Here is a 23,339-nt window from a genome sequence, read left to right as displayed (position 1 = left end):
GCATAATTAATTCTGGGTGCCTCTCAATCCCTTTCCATATGTTCGCATGAGTTCGGGTAAATATAGTCAGCAAACCAAAGATAAGAGATCTTATTTGACAGAACTGTAATTCAAACTTCAACTTAAGTTATTGAACCTGAGTTTAATGACTGCAGTGCAACGTCATCATATAATAAACCAGGCCAAAGTTTGATTTACTACTAAATGTATTGTTGCTTATTGTGAAGCTCACAGTACACAGCCCTACTATCAGAGGTTTGCCACCCACGCACGCACACACACACGCACACACACGCACACACACGCACACACACACACACACACACACACACACACACACACACACACACACACACACACACACACACACACACACACACACACACACACACAGAGAGAAATAAAAACCCTGAAGCGGCGTCCAAACACGTTAGAACATTGTCACCCTGGGCCAAGCATGATTTTTCCCTTGGCTCAATAGCTTCAGCTCCTGTAAATGTGTCAGCTCTGTCAGTGTTACACCTTTTCTCTCCCATAATATTTTAACATGCTGAATTTATTCCACGTGAATGCACGCACAGTACTGCAGAGTGTCCAGATTTTTACAAAATATCAAATGATGCATGATACAGAATGATAAATAATCTATTTAGCTATCCATCTGACTATGTAACTCTTGTAACTGTTTAATATAATATTTCGATTCAGTCATTTTGCTAGCTGAAAGCACAGAAGCTCGGCTCAGATAAAACATTAGCATTTTAAACAAAAAGCAACTTTAGCGTATAAGTTAAGAGTACAGAATCTTCCGTTGTCCTACATATTACATAAGTGGATATACCCGTATATGCCTGTTACATGACGGCAAACATATTAGATGACAACAATTTAAAGCATATGACAATACAGGATTTAATAAATAGGCTATTATTGATTAATTAAACAGAATCATGAAAAGAAGACCTCCTACCAGTTTTCTTTTTATTATCTCTCTGAGAATTGATATGTGACGCATTTCCTGTCCAAAGTCATCAGTCTGCACTTATTAACGGTCACCAAGCTGGAACTCAATAAATCAGTGATTACAGAGCCTGACAAATGTTAGCAATATTAAATAAACTTATGTTAATGTGGGTGTTTTTTCCTGCAGTTTCTGCACTCTGAGCTAAAAGGGAGGTTTCCGTCTTGGAATACTGAACATTTTCCACCAATTACTTTCTGGTTTACTATCTAGTCCCCACGTACACAGTCATCTCACCAATAGAGTCACTCAGAAACTATGTGAATTAATTATCACTGGTGATAATTTGTTTCCTACTGCCATGAAGGACATTGTGATGGACTGACAGTTAGTAGGAACTTGTGAATCCAGCTTTCTTGTTAATAATCACTTTATCTTTTAATTCACCTTTTTTTTTTAAATTGTGTTATTTCATCTTTTCTGATGACTGTTGACAAATTTGCTGCTGCAATATCGTTTTCACAGTTTAACAACTGCTTCACTGAGGACCTCAAAGACCAGCTGTTGCCTTCAACTTTTATTTGAAGTGTGTTCAGCTTGTTGTTAAGCATCTGCACACATAGTGAGGGAAGCTGCATCATTGTCTCAGTGTATCAAAAATACTGGGTTCCAAAGCCTGTTCTCCAGCCTGAGTTTGAGCAACATCTATCTTCCTATATGTCCTAAAGGAGTTTTAAATCGAAAACACTATGACCTGGACAAATGAGAATATGCACAGGCATCTTCCTATATGGAAAGCTAAACCTTGGCTAAATAATCTTTTGCATTAGACTTGAAATACAATTAAAAAAATCCCTTACAAACTTCATTCCTCGGAATTATATTCAAGCTTTAATGCCAAAACCGGCGGTTAAAAGTCAACTGAGCTGTCCTGAAACATATTGGTGCGCAGGAATGATGGTGGAGGGCCTCCCTCCACTGGGCAGATTATGTAAACTTTACACTGGGCTAAAACAAGCATAACAGACAAACCAAACAGATGAGGAAAAGACAGCCACAACGCTGCTGCTCTGACGTGATTTGTCGTTTCTGATTTCTTGTCATGTTATGTAAAAAGAAAAAAAGAGAAAAAAAAGAAGAAGAAGAAAGAAAAAAAAGACCCACCCTCTGAGGCCTTGGATTATATGAGGAGAGCCAGAAAGCTGATTACATATCTGTAATCTTATTTTTGTAAAAACATTTCCAGTGGCTAAAATACAAGGAGGGCAGGGATGATTTCTCCACTGAACTCCCGTGATGAGCAAATTTGCCAGTCTGAAACCGCACCGAACCTCAGGGAAATGGCGGAATCTTGTCTACGTAATAACAGACAACCATTAAACCAAATATTTTCCTGCAGACATGCTTACCCAACTCACTCATCCAGGAAAAAAAAAAAAAAACATTTCCTATTAATTAAGGCTTAGCAAGATAGCCTGTCTTCTTGATGATTCAGAGTCAAAATAAAATAGCAGAACAGATATACTCTGCAGAACTCTTGATTCCCTTCGGTTATTTAAACTATGGAATTGGTGCATAATAATTTAAAGACAACTATTATTTCACTCTCACTTTGTCAGCAGAGCAAGTTAGTGGTGTGTTGCACAAGACTTCAGAAAAAGCCCATTTGAGCAGAAGCTTCACCAACTCTGTGACAGCCGACCTCTGCGTGTAGCAAAGCACACAGCTCATATATACATTCAGTGAAATAATGCATCTAATGTATACATTAAATTATATGCCGTACAACTCACTGTTCAAAGCCCTGCAACTGTGACTTGAACATTTGTGTGACCGATTTATGAGATGGAGCCGAGCGCGGCCATCTTCATGCTACAGATCAAACATGTTATGAGATATGAGATTAATTTAGGTCTGCCTGAGGCTTGTGAGCTAACATTCTTAGATGGTTACATGGAATTAGACCCTGAGATTTCACAATACTCTTCCACCCTCTGTGGTGTGAGACACTGTGAGTAGGAGCGAGATCGCGAAATAGAGAGTGACGTTGTAGTACGGAAAGCATTTGTCAAGTTTGAACCAAGAAACAAATTAAACTAGGAATGAGGGTGAACAGCCAAAAAATAATATGACCCCCCCCCCCCCCCCCACACACACACACACACACACATAATTACTTTTCATTTTATGTATTTATGTGCCGTCCCATGTCATATCCGTATATGGATAAATAACAGATAAATGGGGTTATGAACTGGGTAAGAAGCATGAGATGTTACATGCAGATAAGTCTAACTGATGATGAACTATTGTTGGAGCTGTGTTATTGCACTGTAACAAGGTTATGGTGTGATTCTCATCTCATCTTCAATCTAAAGGAACAACTGTACAAAACATTTTGACGGTAAATGGTAAATTTACTATGCTATTTTGGTCAGTCAGTTCTTACAGATTTATTATATGAGTATACACAGACTACAAACAATTATAGTTGGTGTTTCTCGGCTTTGACCCCATCATTTACACATCTTCACCCATGTCGTCAACTCATCTCAACGTTAATGTTAATATGCATTTATAATCTTAAATTTGGCAATCTAGCAGCAGCATAAACCAGATGTTATGATGCTGTGAAATGCTGTCACACCTGAGAGAGAACATTTGTCTAATGATTAGAGGAATATAAGGTGTGTCAACAAAATCTGAAAATAATAATGTGAATGGGCTGGAGTTAATTTACAATATTACCATAATTGCTGACCCAAGCCTGCGGTGAGTCAACAGGAAAGCCCCCAAACACAAGGCAGCAGCTGTGGGAGAATTATGCTCCAAAATCATATTAACACTCATAATGCTGCATGTTTGTTGTTGTTGTCAAAAAGGAGTGCTTAGCAGATATTGATGTTTCATACTGATGAAACATCACAGTTGCACATGAAATCTAATCTTCATGTAGCCACTGGCTAGATGTGTGGAGGTGAGAAAGTAAGCAGGGTTTGAACTTCTCTCTCGAGCTTTCTTTTGTAATTCTTTACACAGTTATTTCTGTCACTTTTCATGTGAACAATCAAGAGCAACACTATGAATTCCTTAAAGGAAATACTGTCTGACTATGTGCGCTGTTATCTCCACTTTTATACAATTATCGCATCTTGTCCCTTTCAATAACAGCGAGCTGTCCATTCATTATGGTTATGATCACTTTTGCCTATTGACATTGGCTGATAACATGTTATATGAACTTGTTCTTTTCAAGCATACCGCACCCTTAATTCAGGAGAAACTCGAGGCATCAACAATGGAAAGCCCAATGAAAACACTGTCCTGCGACATGATTGAACTGTTCTCAAGTCAGTTTGGCAGAGTACCAAAGTGGGCAGAGCACAGTTCATTTAAACAGACCACCTTAGTTCAAAATGTGCATTGGATATATATTTCAGAGAGCAGGGTGTTTACCATGAGTGTGGTGGGAAAAGTAAAGTCTGTCTGATCTGGTGGTAGCTAGCTTGCGTCACTCCATTTACAGTGTCCTAGTCCAGGCAAGGTTCTTATCAGGGCCACCTAATAAATAATATAGGACACCTAACCAAATGCCCTTGTTTTACTATAGCCAAAGTCAAATGGCAAGCCGTCCCTGCTGGCAAGAAAGCATATATGAAGCAGATTTCATTCACTCAATACAAATATCAAGACTAAGCTAAAGCGAGTCCTTTTTGGACGCTGCAGCAGGAGGGAAAAAAGTCAAATAATCCATGTGCCACCCCTGATGTTTATTCATCCCTTCCTTGCACAAACACTAGCTGTCAAAGGCACTTAACTCCAATTAGTCTGTGGTGTGTGTTCACGCCAAGCAATGCAATCAGTTCTAAGTGAGAGACAAGTTGATATGTCACAGTGCAACTCTATCCAGTTGTTTGACTCTCTGGTTGGAGACACTGTGGTGAGACTGGAACGGTCATTAAATGCTGAGTCCACTTATTTGACTGTGATGCTCATGAACTTTTTTTCACGATATGTTACACTGTCCTTTTCTGGTTTTCATAGGGTTCGTTGTGGACAGTCACTGTGTGTGTGTGTGTGTGTGTGTGTGTGTGTGTGTTTGACTGTGAGAGCATAAGTGACAAAAAAAAAAAAAAAAAAAAAAAAGGAGTTGGGTTTCAAGGAAAACATCTCCCCAGTCTGCATAGGCACAAAGCTTCTCTGGTCCTTTGTTTACATTTTGTGTTTTTAAGGGCAACATTACTGTGACCCAGTCTAAACATAGAAAATGTCACCCGTTGTTAATGGAAAGTTTTCTGCACCACAGGAAAACAAAGTATTTTATATTTCTTAAACAAAGCACGAGGATGTGCCGTGCGAGAGATGACCAAAAGATGACCAACGCATACCATCACTCTCTTGAGACGTTATTAAGCCCCCCCACCCATCTCTTCCACAATTCAGACCAGAGCAGATCTGAAATCATTATTTGAGCGTGTGTAAAAGCAGTGTAAGCTGTTACTCTTTATCTAAAAACAGCTTACAAAAGACACAAAACCACAGGACTTCCAGTTTTACAAGGGGAAAGGGAAGTACAAGTGAACTCCAGGCTCCAGCTGTTTCTCTCTTCTTCTCCTGTCTCATGTCCTTTATAGGTCATTCTTCCTGCCTCACGTAACAAAGTCATCACACACAGATGCTGCTGCAGAGGCAGAGATCCTCTCAAGTATCAGTATCGTCATCTGTTTCGTCAGTCGCTGATTATGTTGGTGCACATGACATCAATTAAAGGCTAAATCTGCCCCACTGCTGACCATAACAGTGTGGCTTAATAGTAAGACGTTGTGTTGTGGTTCTCCTGATACCATCCAGCTGTACTGTGTCACTGTTTATTGGGCTCTGCTGCAGGGAGAGTTGGAGACAGAGAGGGAGAAGGGGGAGAGACAAATTTGTCCTCCTTGTATCTTTTCCTCTATGCTGTTTTGGACATGTCTGTGTAACTCATTATGTGTCATGGGATGGTCTTCAAGGCATGCCTGTGGTACTGCCTTTTAAGGGTTTGCAACGGCAAAAGACTCCATCAAAGGTTCAAAAGTCGCACTCAAATTATATATCAGACAGCACATTCATTGCTGGATTTGTGACAATATTGCCAAACATCTGGAGACAGGGAACATCTCTTACCCAAGCAACAAACCATTCCTGAATCTAAAAACCTGTTTTCTCTCACTTTAAAATTAAAAACAGATGTAAAACTGGTGAAAATACCTTCTGAGGATCTCTTTGAATGGATGAGATGAGACAACAGCACTTGACTTTTACAGTCAACCAGCCCAGTAAATGTTGCTGAAGTTGGATAGAGCAGCGGAGTCCCAGAATGACCTCTAAAAGCCCTGAGTACACAGAGACGTCCCTGCTCATTGTTATGGGAACAGAGTTTCCAATAAAAAGATTCTTCAATGCCTTTGGCATTGCTCGCTTAAATGTGTTTGTGTGTCTGTGTGTATGTATGTATATTGCAGTGGCTCTGCATGAGAGCTTTAGAGGACCTCTGCATACTCTCCCTTGCCAGAAAAATGGAGGAAAACAAACACTGGCCTTTATTACAGTAATGAATTTGCTTTGGGAAGCAAATTATATAATTTTCCATTAACTCCCACTCATAAAATGCCAAGAATGGCTCAGGGAAACCTGTGACATTTGACTTTGTTGGCACCAAACACAGCAGTCCTCTGCCATTGCTTGACCCCTGACCCTTCACTTCTGGATACTCATAACAGCATCACTCACTCATACACATCACTTACTATATCACCCATAGCTGCTCCTGCTAACCGAGCCATCTGAATACAACAAAGTCTGATAAGCACTTGAGCTGACATTGTCACTTCACGTTTAGATCTTACACATCACTGAAGCCAATTTGTGCACATAGAGTACATGCAAACACACACATGCAGCTGCAGAGATCCTTCTTCAAAAGACTGATATTAAGACATCGGCAGCAGTGCAGATGCTTTTTGTCCCCGTGCGCACACACACACACACACACGCACACACACACACGCACACACACACGCAGCCAAGCTCATTACTCGGCGCTCCCATTGACTCACAAGCAGCAGCACTCATTCAGAAAAGATGGCAGGGTAACAACAAGATCACAAGCAGAGGTTCTTACAAATTAAAATTTCACGTGTGCTCCATAATCATTTTCTCTGATGCTGTGTGGTTTTAAAGCAGTCATTGTTGTGTCAGCGCAGCCATCCTTTATTCAGCCTACTCTAACTTGGTCTGATCTCTGCAGAGTACATGCTTCATCACAGACCTAGAACTGGGAGGAGAGCGCAGGCACCCCTGTCATATACTGTAGGTCAAAGTCTCAGCTTGTGATTGCAGCCTCTATCTCAGCATTTGGGTGATGCACAGGTGAAACAATGAGCTTAGTGTGCCACTCTCATCTCAGAGATTCATCCACGTGGAGGTGGAGTACGGTGCTGGTTGGCAGACTCACGGTATATATTTGCATAGTAGAGGTCAGGTACAACACAAGGCTCCCTGTGTTCTACACCGCAATAAAGGAGCTCTGAGACAAGCGGGCTGACAGACAGGTAGATATTAGAGACTGCAGGCTGTTTCTCCTGCTGTGAACGGACAAAGGAGAGAAGAAAGCAAAACTTCACACAAAACAAAAAAGAAAGAAAACGTGGATGAGCTATCATTGCAACCTGGTTTTTCATGAAACAAACTTCATAACAATACCATATAAATCATGGTCTCCACCTACGGGGGTTGGGGGGGGGGCTGACATATGACAAATAAACAGATCCATATGTTTGTTAGCTAGTCAGCTGGCTCAACGTTAAATCCTCCTGGGTCTTATTATTTGTGTGTAATAATATGATGTAACTTTTAAAACTTGTCCTTCCTTTGTTCATACATGTGAACACACATCATAACAACACAAAGCTCCTTTCCTTGTATTCAATGTAACATTTGCAAAGTCATTTTATAACCAGCTGCTTTGATTAATTTGATAAGTGCGTCTATGGAAATCAGGGGAGTTGTTTAACTGAGCAGGAGAGGTGATAACCCTCTTAAAGGGAACTGAAGAGAGTCACTGTATATTACTCTGCCACGTGTGGCAGTTTAACAAGAAAAGCTCACATGTAAACGCTTCACACACTCTCACATCCACACGTACAGTACATCCTGAACAAAAACACACGCACTACCAGAGACGTGGTGCACCTTCTGTCTACGTCTATTGTCCCCCTCTGTTTATCTTTCACTCACTCCCTCCCCCTTGTTGAGGCTGTTGCTGTTATAATATGGAAGTACAAAAAAGTATTATAGGGTATACTGTAATTTATCTCTGTTTACACTGGAGTCCAAAAGACTCTAATACAAACAATGACTGTGTCATTTCTTGTTCCCTCTGAATTTATGCGTGACTGCAGCACAATTTGGAGCAGGCCTATTTATAGCCGACTACCGCCACTGCCACCACCACCCTGCAGCCTGAAAGTCACACCAGGAGATTTTGGGAGGGGAGTCCTTGAGCTCCTCTGTCAATGCGAAGCATTGCAGTGACAAGTTTGCTGATGAGGTTGGTCACTGTGAAGTCGCACTGCACCGTTCTCTCCCCTAAAGCACAAGGTTACTTTATATGCATCCTTTAAGGACACAGAATGTAAGTACATACTCTCAGTAATCCAGTGCATGTACACATCTGAGTGCATGCATGCTCATGCATGTACACATAAGCACAAACACACATGCACTTACTGTATGCACACACTTGCACATGCACACCCACAACTTCCAATTTCTGACTAAAATTGTGGAGAAGAGTTGGTGATGTGTGTGTGTGTGTGTGTGTGTGTATTTACTATATTTGCTGTCACAATGTATCAAATCTTGTGTTACTTACAATAACTGTGGGTCACTTTTGCTCCAATAGTAACCCCGAAGAAAGAAGAGCTACTGTACTACTGGTACAGTGTTTAGTACAGAGTAACAGGGAGAAAATGGTAATATAAAAACTTACTTAATATCCTTTTGAGAAAGTTCCAGAAAAGAGTTTATTCATCCACTCCTGGCCACCGTACAGTGTGTTCTGTCTGTCCTTTGAGAGTCCCAATCAGATAAACCACAACAAACAAAAGTATCTGGTGTGCATCTCTAACACAGCAAGTCCCACTCCGCTGCTTACTGATGCTCTCTGGAATAAGGAGGGAACTCTGCTCACAGCTCCCAGGCTCAGAGCCAATCATGTCAGAGTGGTTCCTGCCTCTTGGCCAATCACGTGCTCCGGCCGACCCCCCTCCTCCGTCCGTCCTGCTGAAAGTTCCCACAATTGTAGGCAAACTGTAGAGGACAGGAGAGGAGAGGGGTTTTATTAAAGGCAGTGCAAGGGAGAGGAGTGAGACAGGGTGGGAAGAACGGCTGTAGTAGTTACTGTATGAGGGTTTTATAATAGAGCAGTTGTGCAAACATTTCCATTGCGAAAGATAAAGTCAAGTATAAACAAACAGAGAAGGAACGACGAAACTCTGGAAATTGTTGTGTAATCTGTTACCAGATGGTTGCAAAATATCCATTAACCTGGTTATACAGCTAAGACGTCTTTACTCATTATTTATTGTATGAGATTCTTTTGCGTCTTTCTTTGAGCTGGCAGTGGTGCTGATATGTCCAGACTGACCCTGCTTTACCACTGCCTACATCAGTGTTTTTAAGGGGAATAGTTCAGCATTTGGGGAAGTGTGCTCATTGCCTCTCTTGTCAAAATATAGACTAGAAGATTGACATCGCTCTCATATCCGTTCATTAAATATGAAGCTACAGCCAGGGGTTCACATTACATGAGACAGTAGGGCATTGCTTTTGGAGATGCCAAAAAGAAAAAAGGGATGAACTGAAAATTTGTTCTTTGTCCAACTTTTTGGGATCTTTTCACGAGAAAATAACTCAGAAATACAAAGGCGACACAAAGGGAAATAAAGATTGAATCTGGTTTTGATGTATTTTACAAAGTAGCACCCAGAGATGATGTGACTCTCTTGCTTCAGTGACCATAGGGAATACAGTGTATCCTCTGAGAGAGAGAGAGAGAGAGAGAGAGAGAGAGAGAAAAATGAATTGCAAATGGTCTTTGTATGTAGCAACACACTGACAAGGCAGTTATGGCTTGTGTTGCAGAGCCAATGAATGTCTGCTGTGCTTGTATACTGCTGAAACAGACTCTGTCATATTAATTTAGGCTCCGTAGCTATCAGTGACACACACTGACGCACACATGCACACATACTCAAACACCTTTCTTTTTGCCCTAGAGGGACTGGAGCCGTGGTGTTTGGTCAAGACAGATTCTCAACTCAGCAAAGAAGGTGAATTTAGTCAGGCAGGACTTTGAGCTGCTGCCTGGTTATCTACAACATTGGGATAAGGATCTGAGATAAAAAAAAACGACAGTGCGCAAAGCTTTGTGTGCATATTTTATCTGGAAAATAATATTGATGTCATGGTGGTGTATATGCATAAAGCAATTTTACATACGAGCATCAGTTTACTTGTCCTGAGGACTACTATTCAGTCAGTAGGAGCATCAGATCATTTTTGACCTTGGACAATGTAGTCTACACTTATTTGCCTTTTCTAACAGAGACTTAGATTAGAAGATTGAAAGCACTAGCCAACCCTGTCTCCTAGAAATAACGTTCATATACCATTAAACTGTTGCGGTTTTTGAGTGAATTACTACATTTATTATCGGCAGCAGAGGTGCCTAGGTGGTTGGGGTGGATCTTGGGCGTACAAAACACACAACCACCACAACAGGGATAGATTCTTTATTGTCACTGCATATAAGTACAGAATTAAATTATATTTGGCAGCAATCCTCTTAGAATCAACTGTTTTTTAAATTCTCTCTTTCGCAAGTCTCACAACTATATGGAAGTGCAGTATGAAATTGTTGGAGCACCCCTTAAATTGAATAGGACTGCAGGTCAAAGCAAGTTCAACCCAAGTCAGTGCACATGTGGATCACCTCATGTTATGAGCACTTGAAGGTTACAGCACGTCTGGTTTTAAAATCTGATCACAAAGCAGCAATAAGATGAACAGTTTGATGAGATACACAGAGTGTAAAGCAGCACCTACAGTATATAACAACACTATGTATGGCAAACGTTAGGAATAATCAAATCGAATCAAAGTATGTAGCTTAGAAGAGGACGACTGTTGCCAATTCTGCCTCCCATCTTTCTTACAAGTCTGGAACATTTTCAGCTTAAGGCTCTCATCCAGACAAACGGCTGAAAACATCATATTACTCACATAGTATTTTGTATTGCTGATTCCTGTGGCTGTTTGTTTTCCAACACTCTGTCCATGTTCAGACTGTTAAACTAAAAATTATGGGAAACAATAACTACAATAACACGCATGAACAAAGCTCTCAGAGTCTATAAAACCTCACAAAACACTCAGAGATGAGGTTATGGGAAATGGCATCCAGTAAACGTAACTGTGCTCTTGATTCTTTTGAGAATTTCTGAGAACACATTTTGAGGTAACGTTCCCATTGCTCCCCATGTGAAGGGACTCATGCATACAAATACACACTCCAAATATTGACTTGGAGGACGAACAGCTGTAACAGCCAGCCATTTTTCACAGAGTGGATAATAGCGATGATACCTGAATCAGCCGACCTCTTCAGCCTGTCTCATCCATCCCTGGGGTGAGGTGGAAGAAGCAGTTGTGTGTGTTTTTGTTTTTTTTGTGGAATTGTCTTTCTAAGCTTTTATCATTCAAGGGCTTGTGTTGGTTAAAGGTAAAGCTGTGCATTCTGATTGCCCAAACCAGAGTGTGTTAATTGGTTAATCATTTTATTTTATTAGCAGAACCAGGCTGCATGAAAGTAAATGAGCATATTTTATAACATGTTAAACTATTCCTTTAAGATGCAACTTTGCATTAATCCTAAATGGTAAATTCAGGTTTTTATGACACGAATACAAGCAAGCAAGAAGCAAGACAGGCAGACAGGGATACAAGCAGTGGAGTAGGCAGCCCCTCAGGGAACAGCCAGGCAAACAGTCAGGCAGGCTGGGATTCAGCAAAGCAAGCAAGCAGAGTGCTACAGTACGAGGCTGTCTGGCCCCAAGGCTCGTCAAACTCACAGGAGTGGAAGCGTTATGCTAATGCTATGCAAAGGGTGTACGCTTTGTTCCTCTTTTCGTACAGTTGCATCAAAACATCATACACTGGGTAAACAGCAGGGAAATGAATACAAATTTACATCTGTAATTTGTCAGCGCAATGGGAAATAGTTTAGTCTTTAATCTGTGAACCCTGAAGGATGTAAGGCTGAAAATTCCTTGAACACATGGAAAATCTGAAAGCAGTCTACATAAATAGCCTTTTCTGCTGCCTGTCCTTAAGCAGACATGACAGCTTACAGCCACAGTGGCAGCAGCGGACACACACATACAGCAGACCAGACTCACTTTACTGAGGCCTTATTGGAAGACAAGACGGTGATCAATAAGTCAGTTTTGGGACAGATGATATACCACTGCGGGGTAGATAAGTACCTGGAAAACATCCCTCGGTCGGATTTGTTCCACTGCTGTGCTTGCTGCAAAAGCTGTTGACAGCAACCATCACAGAAGGGGAGGGCGATGCTCCTCGTGGCGTGAGGTGTGGGGACTCGGTGCTCTTTAAAGTTTTGCCCAAAGGGACAAACGCACGGTCGAAAACACGCTTCCAGAGATGTAAAGGTGCAGGTGCACAGAAAATCCACATTGCATGCAGAGTTGAATGCAAACCACATGGAATTGGTCAATAAAAGAATATCTAAATGTTCTCAAATGTGAGGATTTGACTCTTTTATCTGTCATGTCCTTTACGTTTGGACTGTTAGCTGAACAAAACAAGACATTTTAAGACATCACCTTGGGCTTTGAGAAATCTATTTCACTACTCCCTGACATTTGTTTCAGGCTTCAGCCCTAAACATTACCAAAGCATATTCTCTCTCACATGATCCTGACACGTAAATCTTGATCTGCCTCAAGGCCGGTCTGATATCAAACAACCAGATTCCACCAAATTATAACAACAAAAAGAAAGTAACACAGGAGCCTCAGGCAGCGTTATCTGACAATAAAGAGATGACACATCATGGCAGATGCTTTTTTGTTTGTGGTGACTGACATTAAACAAAGTAAAACAATACCAAGGTGCAGATCCAGAAAAACCTGTCTTCCTATAGAGCATCTGCTCTGCCAGCTGTAACAAAAAATAGACCATGAGAGACCGAGCTCCACTTTTAATGACCATATAAAACCCTAATCAGATCAATTTCACACACAGACATCTTCAATTTGGTGGCATTACCAAATTGAAAGCAGACTCTGTTAGGATAGTACAATGAGAGAAGCACACTGGCAGAACATAACTTTTCCGCTACCCTGATTGTGGTGTCTATTTAAATTTTGATAAGCCAAATCATACTTATTCTTACTTATTCTTTTACACTGAAGAGATATTGAAAGGAAGAAAAAGGGAGACAGAGAAAGAGAGAGAAGAAGATTTGGTTATTAGTCAACCAAATACCCGCAATTATCTAAAACACCAATAATTATTCTCACAGAGCGATCTGCTCTCTGCTGAATGATTCGCACACACACACACACACACACACACACTCCTTGCTCTTGTTAATATCAAAGACTTGACAGACCACCTGGGAAATACTTTGCTCTGGCTACATTCTCTCTGCATAATCACCATTTCAGGAGTTCAAGAGATGTGACCAAGCAAAATTAGATTCATCTTCATCAAATGTTTCCAAGAAAAATCAGGACACATGTGGATGTGTTCATTTTTTTTTTTTTTTTTCAAACTGTGATCACAAGTCACAACTAGTAGGCTACTGTTAAGAAAACAGACATGCTCAAACCTCGTCACTGTAGCGCAGCATGTGCCACTGCCTGGAAGCGTCGAGATCTGGTGAATTACAGTGTCCACACAGAAAGCAATTACCAGCTAGCCTTTTTCTTTCTCTCATCTGCACTCACATCCTCCATGACTCTGCCATTTTAAAAGCCTGACGAGTCCTCTTCAGAGTCACTACTGGGGTGGACGGCACCACATTTTGAGTTGACTGTGGCAAAGAGTGACAACTGTTTAGCCACCGTCAAAACGCAAGTTTCAAGACTCAAGTTTTTCTCCATCAATTTTTTTAAATTAACAATAGATCGTATGACTACTTGTATGTGAAAGGTAAAAGGTAAGTGAGCACCATGTTAATGGTACTGTGTATTGTAGCTTGTTACCCTAGTTACTCGTGTTACTAAAATGAGGTGCTAATGTCAGTTGCACTTACATTTGTAGGTGTGTGCATGCATATGTGCGTGTGTGTGTACAGCAACTGTGAGAACACAAATCTCATGCTTTGTTTAGCACTTAATCTTGAGCCCTTAAAATTTGATTGTGCTTTGATACAGTTAACATCACAATTTTTTGGTTAAATATGTAGCCTACAGTTCTTTGGTTTAATCTGACCATAATCTTGATCCTGCATACTCACCATGGATTCCAAGAGTTAAAAAGGGGATGGCAGCCAAACACTTCCTTATTTTATGCTCTCGCTGATGTCATCAATGATGTCACTGGTTATACTATGCCTGGGAGTAGCACAGCATCAAAAGGCAGACAGACAAAGTCAGAGACTAGCTGGTGAACTTGGAGAATTTAGCAGCTTAAGTTCCAGGTATTTCCATAAGAAAGCTAAAAGGAACTTGAATATAACTTTTGTCCGTGCTGGATAATAGGCAACCGTTCACCATGAGGTGATAACATGTATTGTGTTTACAGCTGGTTATTGCAGGTTTAAATATTAATGAGACAAGCAACAATAACAGTTCCAAGTTGAAAAAACACAGGTATTATTAATAATTCATTCAATTATTTAATAACAGTTTAACCCTCAAAACTTCATCTAAGCTGCAATCATCCTCACGTTTGATTCCATCATCACATTCTGATTGGTTCTGAAAAGTACATGACATTGTATTTTTCCCAATTGAGCCTCGTCCACTTCAAATCAGAGAGAAAAGCAAAAACACAAATACATACAAAAGTTTTGGTTATTTCATATCAAATGATCAAAACTTGGGCAGAAATGTTTGTTCTCAAACGAGAAAGTTTGAGAAGACAGGGCCTTTAAGATAATGTTGATGTGGTAAATTAGTTTCTACAATCAATTTTACAGTTTTTCACCAACATTATCAGCCATTATACTTTTACATAAGTGTCTTCTGGGTGACTAATATGGATGAAATGCAGTAAATCAAATGAAACTGCACTTAAGTACCACATTCAATGGTCCATTTCAAATTTAAATTGATTAGAATGCAGAAAAAAATGTCACTGCACTAATACAATTAGAGCTTGTTGAACTTATGTATGGAATCGCTCTGACAGACACAGGGAATAATGTTGGCAACATATCTATGTAATTAATTACAGTTTCAGACAGGGACATAGCTTAATAATCTAGATGTTACTGGACATATCGGAAGTAATTTTTCTTACAAACACAAGCCTCTAAAGTATGGGGATGGCAGATCTTCACAATTAGTCTGATTATCCTTTTGCCACTTCTGTTGTCTTCATTAAGCAAATTCTAGTAAAATGTTCTGTGCAATGGCAAATATAAATCCACTGAAATGATCAAATACAACCTAAATCTGTCTAATATTTGAAAAAAAATGTATTTTAAAATCATCATGTACTGTGTGGTGAAAGACAACAACAAATCCTGTTCACCTAATTTGTGTTACAGATATTTGCAAAGATGAGCTGTCTGATAATGACCTAGTTATCCCATCATCTCACACACTAAAACCATGGAAGGACCTGCAAGGGTGGCTTGGAGACAGACAGGGGTTGTTGGAGCTCATCATGGTGGAGAGCGATCAGCCATGCCCTCCAAGGGTTGGGCTGTCCTGCCGCCTGCTCTCATCTCTCCATTTGACTGGTTAGTTTCAGCATTCAGACACCACAGTATTTATATGGAAAGCAGAAATTGATTTCTATAATTTGTACTTGTATCTTCCACTGACGTCATCTTCCATTTATGTATGAAAAGCTCTCACATTTGCCATCACACAGCTGAGTGTCACTCAATAAAAAGCTCAGGGGCTGTTGTTTGGTGGTATCATTATGGACCACTTAAGTGCAGAAGTACGCACTGCTATCTAATAGACAGGTCAGTGTGCTCTCCTGTTTCCTGGGTGTGATTGTGTGTGTGTCTGTGATGAAGAGGGGAAACCATGGGCGGGCATGCTATGAGAGTATTTTGAAGTATAAATTGTTCTTTATCTGAAATCTAAAATATATATTTGAAAAATATACAGAGGATTTCAAGTCTAGTCACAAATTCTTGACTGGACTGAGACCTGGACTCACATTTTAACAAGTTGCTCTGAAGCCATTCCTAGCTTTAGCTTTGTGCTTGGGTTCATTGTCTTGCTGGAAAACAAATAATCTTTCAATTTGCAGGATTCTCATTTTAATTAGTTTCCAGTGATTTAACTTCAAATGGATATTAAATGTATATGCTTCTCTATTGGTTGAGAAAATTCATTTGATGTTATGAAAATCCTCTTAAAAATCCTTAATGTAAATTTAATAATGTATTGTTGGCAGGATAAAAATCTATTCCTCTGCTCTGGAGTATAGCTTTTTACCCAAGAGCAAAATGCATTTCACATTTTATTATCTTGCAGAAACAGCCACATGGAGGGAAGTCAATGTTCTGACTAAAACGGAGCATTGCTCAATAATACATTCAACCAAATGACTTATAGGAGACCCAAGCTTTTTGCATGAATGTGAAATTAATTCTGTTATGGAGGTATTTCATATTACTATAATGCACTGAAAACTAAGCAGTGAACTTTCTCAAGTCTCAGTTTAACAGCACCTCCCACTGGTGAGAGTAGCTCATTACAGTAGGGACTACACAATCAGTTAAAAATGGGACCAAGAAAAGCATCGACTGAACTTGAATGATTCTTATCAAATGTTACTGTAAAATAAATGCATCATGAGATACATTTAATTGCAGCGATTGATTAGAATTTCAACCTGCTTGGCTGGGGGTCTGTCTTCTTACAGTTTCCCCTTTAAATTGCAAAACTCTTTCAAAGATGCTGCAATTTGATTGCCTACAAATGATCAGAAATCAAACTTCTCAGAAAGCATATCAAAAGTGTACAGGTCTCATCTTCCTAAATCAGCATTGCAGCCCCAATGAAGCTACTGTAACCTGCAAGAATAAAAACAGAGTTAAGTTAACCAATACTCCAATTAGACCGATCCGCCACACTTAAACATGGTAGCTCACCCATCTTCAACACCCTTACAAAATACCAGATTTAGTTTATTTGCAATTAGCTTAAATCCAACAAAATACAGCAAACAGACAAATTTCAAAGTATGATCATTTATTTTTTTATATAAATACATATAAAATACAATATAAACAACATGTCACATATTTCTTACAGTATTAACTATAGTATAAAGGGATCTGAAAGGAACTGGAGGGAAACAGATACAAAACAAAAAAAAAAAAATAATAATAATAATAATATTCACCCAGATTTTTAGGTTGTATGTACACACATCTGTAAATCTTATGTTAACATGGGCTTGCACCTGAATTTAAAAAAAAAAAAAAAAAAAAAAAAAAAAAAAAAAAAAATGGAACTCTTTCCACACCAAGGTCAATTCTGCGACCTCAGTTACCAAAGGAGCAGTGTTACATTCACTTTTCAGTTTAAGATCATCATAACTACATATAAAAACTACTCCACAGACCTCAGTCCAAAGACACTACCTGACTGCAGCCATCTGAAGACATTATTAGCCACAGGGCTTCAACATATGAAGCAAATACTCAAAAAGCAAAAAACATGCTCATGTTTTGTGACTGGTTGGCCAAGTAGTGACTCCATATAATTGGACATACTGTGGTCCAGTAATACAGTGTTATTTTGCAATATGCCTCAGTTAGGAAGCAGTAAAACTGTAGCTAAAGCTCTGGATCCTACAAGAACCAGTAGCCTCCCTCTCTGGCATCTCTGTCACACCATCGCTTCATAGGAGGATTATTAAGTTAGGAGAATAAATTGCCATTACTGTTAAGAGAGCTCTTTCCACTGAATGTCTGTACCATCAGCAGCTGTGACTCAAGCCAGAGAAGTGGGTATGCATATGTGATCAGACCTATAAACACCCTGTTCTGCATGCATAAAACCCATTTAACAACAGGACATGAAGCCTAAACACCATTATAAAAATGTCGACTCGGAACATTTTAGGCGTAGTGAAATAAACAACCCTAAACTTTTCAGTGCACAACTTTAAAAGAAAAAAAAAAAAAAAAAATTGATCTCAGCACTAGAAGCTTTTTTTGAGGACGTAGAGCTGAGGGTCCTGCAGTCTTACCATAGGTGAAGCCCTATAATCTGTGAATAGTGGAGATGATCTTCAAACTTGAAAACTCATACGGTAGCAGAAAAAGTAAGGATATCTTGATTTTGACATTTCCATAGCAGAACTGGTCTTTACCTTCACTGTAAACAAAGATAAAAACCCTTCAGCTTAGGTCTTAAATATAAGTTTGGTCATAATTTAAAGATTGTCTTTTGCAGTTACAAGTAGAAAAGCAATTTAAAAAAAAAAACAAAAAAAAAAACCAAATTGAGTGAATCTCCACCACAATGGTTTGCTTATGTAAATGAGGTCAACCCCCCCGATTAGCCGAGTCATGCATCACTCATCTTTTTCATGACTGGCGTTTCCATTCATAACTCCGTTGGTGTGGTGTGCCCATGTCTGAGCCTGTAGCACTTTAGGCAGCCTCTTGCCCTTGGTGTAGGCGTGGTACCAGAAGTTGAGGAAGAGGAACAGGAAAATCAGGCCGTAGAGGCCAATGATGTAGATAAAGATGGGGAACTGGTAGGGACAGTCCTTCATGAAGAAATACTGGGAGATGTGGCTGGTTACCATAACAAACTGGACCTGGGGAGCAACAAAGAAAGGATGGGTTGACTTCAATTGCCAAGATTCCCCACAGGTCTTTATAAAAATACACTTTGAAATTCCAAGATATACCAAAAACCATGAGCTAGTTAGCCCGCTTAACATACCAGTTGAATGGTAGTGAGGTATTTTTTCCACCACAGGTACTTCTGGTAGTTGGGGCCCATGGCAGTCAGACCATAGTATGAGTACATGATAACATGGACAACACAGTTGAGCAAGGCGTGGAATGTCCCCAGACCACCTGAAATAGGGAGTGTATTAGGATTGAGACCAGAAAAAATGTCAAAAGAAATTAGTGAAATGTCATGGAAAAATTTTGATGGTATATAAAAAAAAAAAAAAAAAAAAAAAAAAAAAAAAACAAAAACAAAAAGAATTCTACCTGGAGCAAAACGAACACCAAACCACCAGGTGAAGGGCATGATGGAGTGATGGTACACATGAAGAAATGTCACCTGACTGTTCTTCTTCCTCAGGACAAAGAAGATCTACAGAAAGAAAAAAAAAAAAAAAAAGTACACAAAAGGGACATTGCACAAGTTAGAAACTGCTATGATTTGACACATGGTAGTGTGTCAACACAGTGTCATGAAATGCAACAACATTCATATTGGTTGGCCCCAAATATTTGCCACTTACTGTGTCCAACATCTCAATGAACTTTGAGAAATAGTAAAGCCAGCATGTTGCCGCCATCTAGAGGAGACAAGGAAAGTTTCAGTACTGGTTCAAAATAAACATCCTGATGTTACAGTGCATTTGGTGCCAAATTCAGATTTAAATGCCATACAGCACAAATTGTAGGTGTACCTTACCCTCATGGCCTGTGGTGAATCAGAGTAGTCGACCAAGTCACAGTGAAAAGAGTATCCGGTGCCCCATCCCGACATCACAAACTAAGAAAGAAAGTGAAAATTTCAGTCAACATTATGTTAATGTTTGACAGTTCCTCAGTCATGATTCTTACACACATGCAGAGAGGCAGGGTAATATTTTACGATTAATTGGCATTTACAATTAAAGTTCTAGAGAAAAACACGAAATCACTTCAATCCAAATTACTACATGCTAGAAACATCAATGAAATGAAGATGTGCTGACAAGACTGACATAGGATAAACTAACTTCACAAGACCTGGGGGGGGGGGGGGGGCACCACAACAATCCTCATTTCATTTGTGCAGTTAAGGATTCAAAACATAACGACTCACCTCATAGCACATGTAGAGCGAGAGAGCGACCACACCGAAGTTGTAGACAATGAGAATGCCTTTGAGGTCAAAGGCTTTGCGGTTCTCCATTATCCGAGGCCCGAGCGATGTGACGAAGTAAATGTATGCGGCAATGATGATCGTTTGGGGGATAGGAGACGACATAAGAAACCAGTTCCCCGTCCGTGAATCTGCAACAAAAGCATTTTGACAGGTTTGTGAGATCAACCTCGTTCAGATACAAAGAAAGTGAGGCAGTGTATCATGGTGAAGCAGAGACAAACCCAAAAGTGACCAATAAATCTAGGGTTTAAAGTTAAACATGCCATAAAGCTACCTTGAATGCTTGGTGTGTTTTGTATGGTCAAAGACTCACCTGCATTTTGGATGAACTCATCATAAATGAGTGCAGCTGAGGACTTTATGTTATCCAACTCCATTTTAAGACAAGATCCTTGCAGTTCACCTAAAAAGAGCAAAGGCAAAGGTTAGGAAGTCAGTTTGGATCAGATGAGTTGCCTGGCATTTGGATAGAGAGCCCAGCACAGAATCAGTTAAGTGGAAAAAGTATTTGCTTATCAAAATGTTCATAAATATTTTAAGTAAGCTGCCGAATACACAAAATGGGGAATACATTGGATTCAACTGACTGATTTTAAAAGAGTCAAGTTCTACATTGAGGAACTATAAGGGAACAAGTGGTTACCGGTTCCTCAACCTTCATTATGAATGCTAAACAGGAAGTAAGTCTAGTCTCTCCCCAGACAACTGGCGTACAAGTTGTAAAAGAAATGTGAAAGAATGTAACCAGAACTATTCACAGAAACAGGCAGCAAACGGTATCATTTCCTCCACATGCAACCAGCCATTTCATTTCAGAATGGAATTTTAACACATGATAAGATCTGACCCATGTTCAACCCAGTATAGTTATAGGCGGAATATGAACATTTGTGGTTATACTCACAAACAGCACATTGGAATAGCTCAAAGGACAGGACTGTGAGAGGGAACTCAGCTCACCCATTCTTTGCTATCTGACAGACAAAGCCAAGAGTGTACAGGGAGTACAATACATTGCTCTGTGGCTCAGTTATCTGAGAAACAGTGTGACTAGAATTCATTCAAGAAACATGTACGAATGGCAAATGTAAAAATAATTTCTTGTCCACTTACAATATGTTTACAAGCACTCTTGTGCCATGACAAAACCTTGACTCTTGGTCTAGGCATCTTTTACAATTAAACAGACATACAGAGGTGGCCTACTCAATTTGGAAATGCTTTTCATAAGCTACAAGAACAATGTGGGAATGAGCTATGATGTAAAGTTTAAACCAACCACACTGAAAAAAAGCGATGGAAAACAGCTCCAATTGATGCAGTTGTTAACATTACATTGTGTGAATTATTTGTAGTCAGACAGAGTCAATCAAAAGAATAAATCAGCAACCACTTTGATAACCATTTGTCCACTTTTATTTCAACGGTTTTTTGATTCCAGCGTCTCCAGTGTGAATATTTGTCACTTTTTCCACTCTTACAAGACATCACCTTGGGCTCTGGGATAATCATTTCACTATTTTCTTATGTTGCACAGGCAAACAATCGATTAATTGGGAGGAGGAAAAAAAGAAAAGAAAAAAGTTCATTACAGCCCTAATCACGACCTTATCTAACGGGTCATGAGTCAAATTGAGCTGTCAATAAAGTAACACATCTTTAAGATGTTTTGGAGATCGGTTAATCCTTAGCAGTTACACGGTCAATGTTGGCTTGAGTGACAGGTAACAGTTCACAATGACCGGCTTGACTGGTTTATGAAACGTGCCTGTAGTATGGGGAAATAAGCCGAGGGGAACTGTTCATTCATCTCACTTGACAAACCAAAGGTCAAACTAAATCTTGCCACGCAAATCCATCCGTTAGTTTATCTTTGTTTCTAGAAAACTGCTGCGCCACCTGTGTGGAGCTGCAAGTAAACGCAAATGGATTAATCACCTCATGTCTATTAGGTGTACACTGGACATAATCCTACACGACAGGTTTTCTCAAGGTGTGTCTACCTGAACCCAACAGGAACTGAGCAGGGCAAGGTGTAAGTCACCGAGTGAACTGTGAAAAAGGCATGGCTGTCTGGAGTCTCTACACTAACGAGAACATGGCAAGTCCTGACACGCCAATTAACGTTATAGTCAGGGATCCTGATGTAAAGGCTGCTACTCCCATGGCACACCTCCTCCTTTGCTGTATTTTAAAAGTCTGCAGTGTCAACTCACATAGGTTTACCAAGTCAGAAATCCACGTTGGAGTGAAGGGTGGTCCTACAGACCACCGTTTAGAAGCTGAGGAAGCTTTGCTGAGGCAAGAGGGGGAAAAAAAAAAAAAAAAAAAAAAACGCGAACAAAAAAAAAACAAAAAAAACACTGGATTCAACTCTTAATTAACACCAATAAGTTATCGATGTTACCTGAATTGACAAACTGGCAAATTGTAAAGAAAAAGCATTTCTTAAAAATTGTACTTGGGAAATATTACGACCACCACCCCTCACGCGACCACGCACAATTAAAGTTAATTCTATAACGGTTTTAGGAGGCCATTAAAGTTAAGACGTACATTGGAAAACGCACATTTTTACATGATATTCAGTGAGTTAGCGACACAATTCAGTATCACAGTAACCCCCAACAAGTGTCTAAGATGAAGAAAAAAAAGGGTGATGCAACTTGCAAAACAAGTTCAACAGCTACCATCCATCACACAACGGCAGGAAATGTTTCGATAATCACGGGCACGTTTCGGCGTCGACGCACGAGTTCTCAGATTTGCGCCCTTTCATCTCTTTTAATTCTCTTATTTTTATCTGTTTTATCCTCGACTAAGATTTGTTAAACAGAATAAAGTTAAATTACTAACCTTCACTGCTGCTACGACTGCTGACACTCGATGAAAATCCTTTTGGTCCGTCAAAAATCCTTGTATCCACACTCCCTGCCCACCTGAGCTTTCCCCACAGGTGTTTCGCCCTCTCTGCTCACGCGCTTTCAGAA

General features: G+C 39.9%; 2 protein-coding genes across 2 annotated transcripts in view; both read right to left on the bottom strand.

The window, feature by feature from the left end:
* LOC130169266 (cAMP-specific 3',5'-cyclic phosphodiesterase 4D) overlaps positions 1 to 9,334 on the bottom strand; it is a 32,984-nt gene extending 23,650 nt beyond the window's left edge. Inside the window, exon 1 of the mRNA XM_056375845.1 lies at positions 8,991 to 9,334. The gene's annotated coding sequence lies outside the window, so the exon portion shown is untranslated. The remainder of the gene's footprint in view (positions 1 to 8,990) is intronic.
* Positions 9,335 to 17,452: 8,118 nt separating this feature from the next.
* On the bottom strand, positions 17,453 to 23,338 carry elovl7a (ELOVL fatty acid elongase 7a). Its single transcript, XM_056375353.1, has 8 exons — positions 23,206 to 23,338; positions 20,663 to 20,752; positions 20,287 to 20,477; positions 19,891 to 19,971; positions 19,715 to 19,771; positions 19,458 to 19,563; positions 19,180 to 19,316; positions 17,453 to 19,051 (listed from the first exon to the last, which is right to left on the bottom strand). Exons 2-8 carry the CDS (start codon positions 20,724 to 20,726, stop codon positions 18,803 to 18,805), a joined length of 885 nt encoding a protein of 294 aa, XP_056231328.1. The 5' UTR covers positions 20,727 to 20,752; positions 23,206 to 23,338; the 3' UTR covers positions 17,453 to 18,802.
* Between the last annotated feature and the right edge of the window lies 1 nt (position 23,339).

This window comes from Seriola aureovittata, chromosome 5, assembly GCF_021018895.1.
Source record: "Seriola aureovittata isolate HTS-2021-v1 ecotype China chromosome 5, ASM2101889v1, whole genome shotgun sequence".
Classification (NCBI taxonomy): Eukaryota; Metazoa; Chordata; class Actinopteri; order Carangiformes; family Carangidae; genus Seriola; species Seriola aureovittata.
Note: the sequence above shows the minus strand (reverse complement) of the source record. Positions and strands in the feature narration are given on the sequence as shown.

Coding starts and splice junctions, on each gene's coding strand:
- elovl7a (XM_056375353.1), bottom strand. CDS start 20,726: ATGGAGTTGGATAACATAAAGTCCTCAGCTGCACTCATTTATGATGAG. Junction 19,772..19,890: donor ATTCACCACAGGCCATGAGG/GTAAGGTACACC, acceptor TGTCTCCTCTAG/ATGGCGGCAACATGCTGGCT. Junction 19,317..19,457: donor TGGTGTTCGTTTTGCTCCAG/GTAGAATTCTTT, acceptor TCCCTATTTCAG/GTGGTCTGGGGACATTCCAC.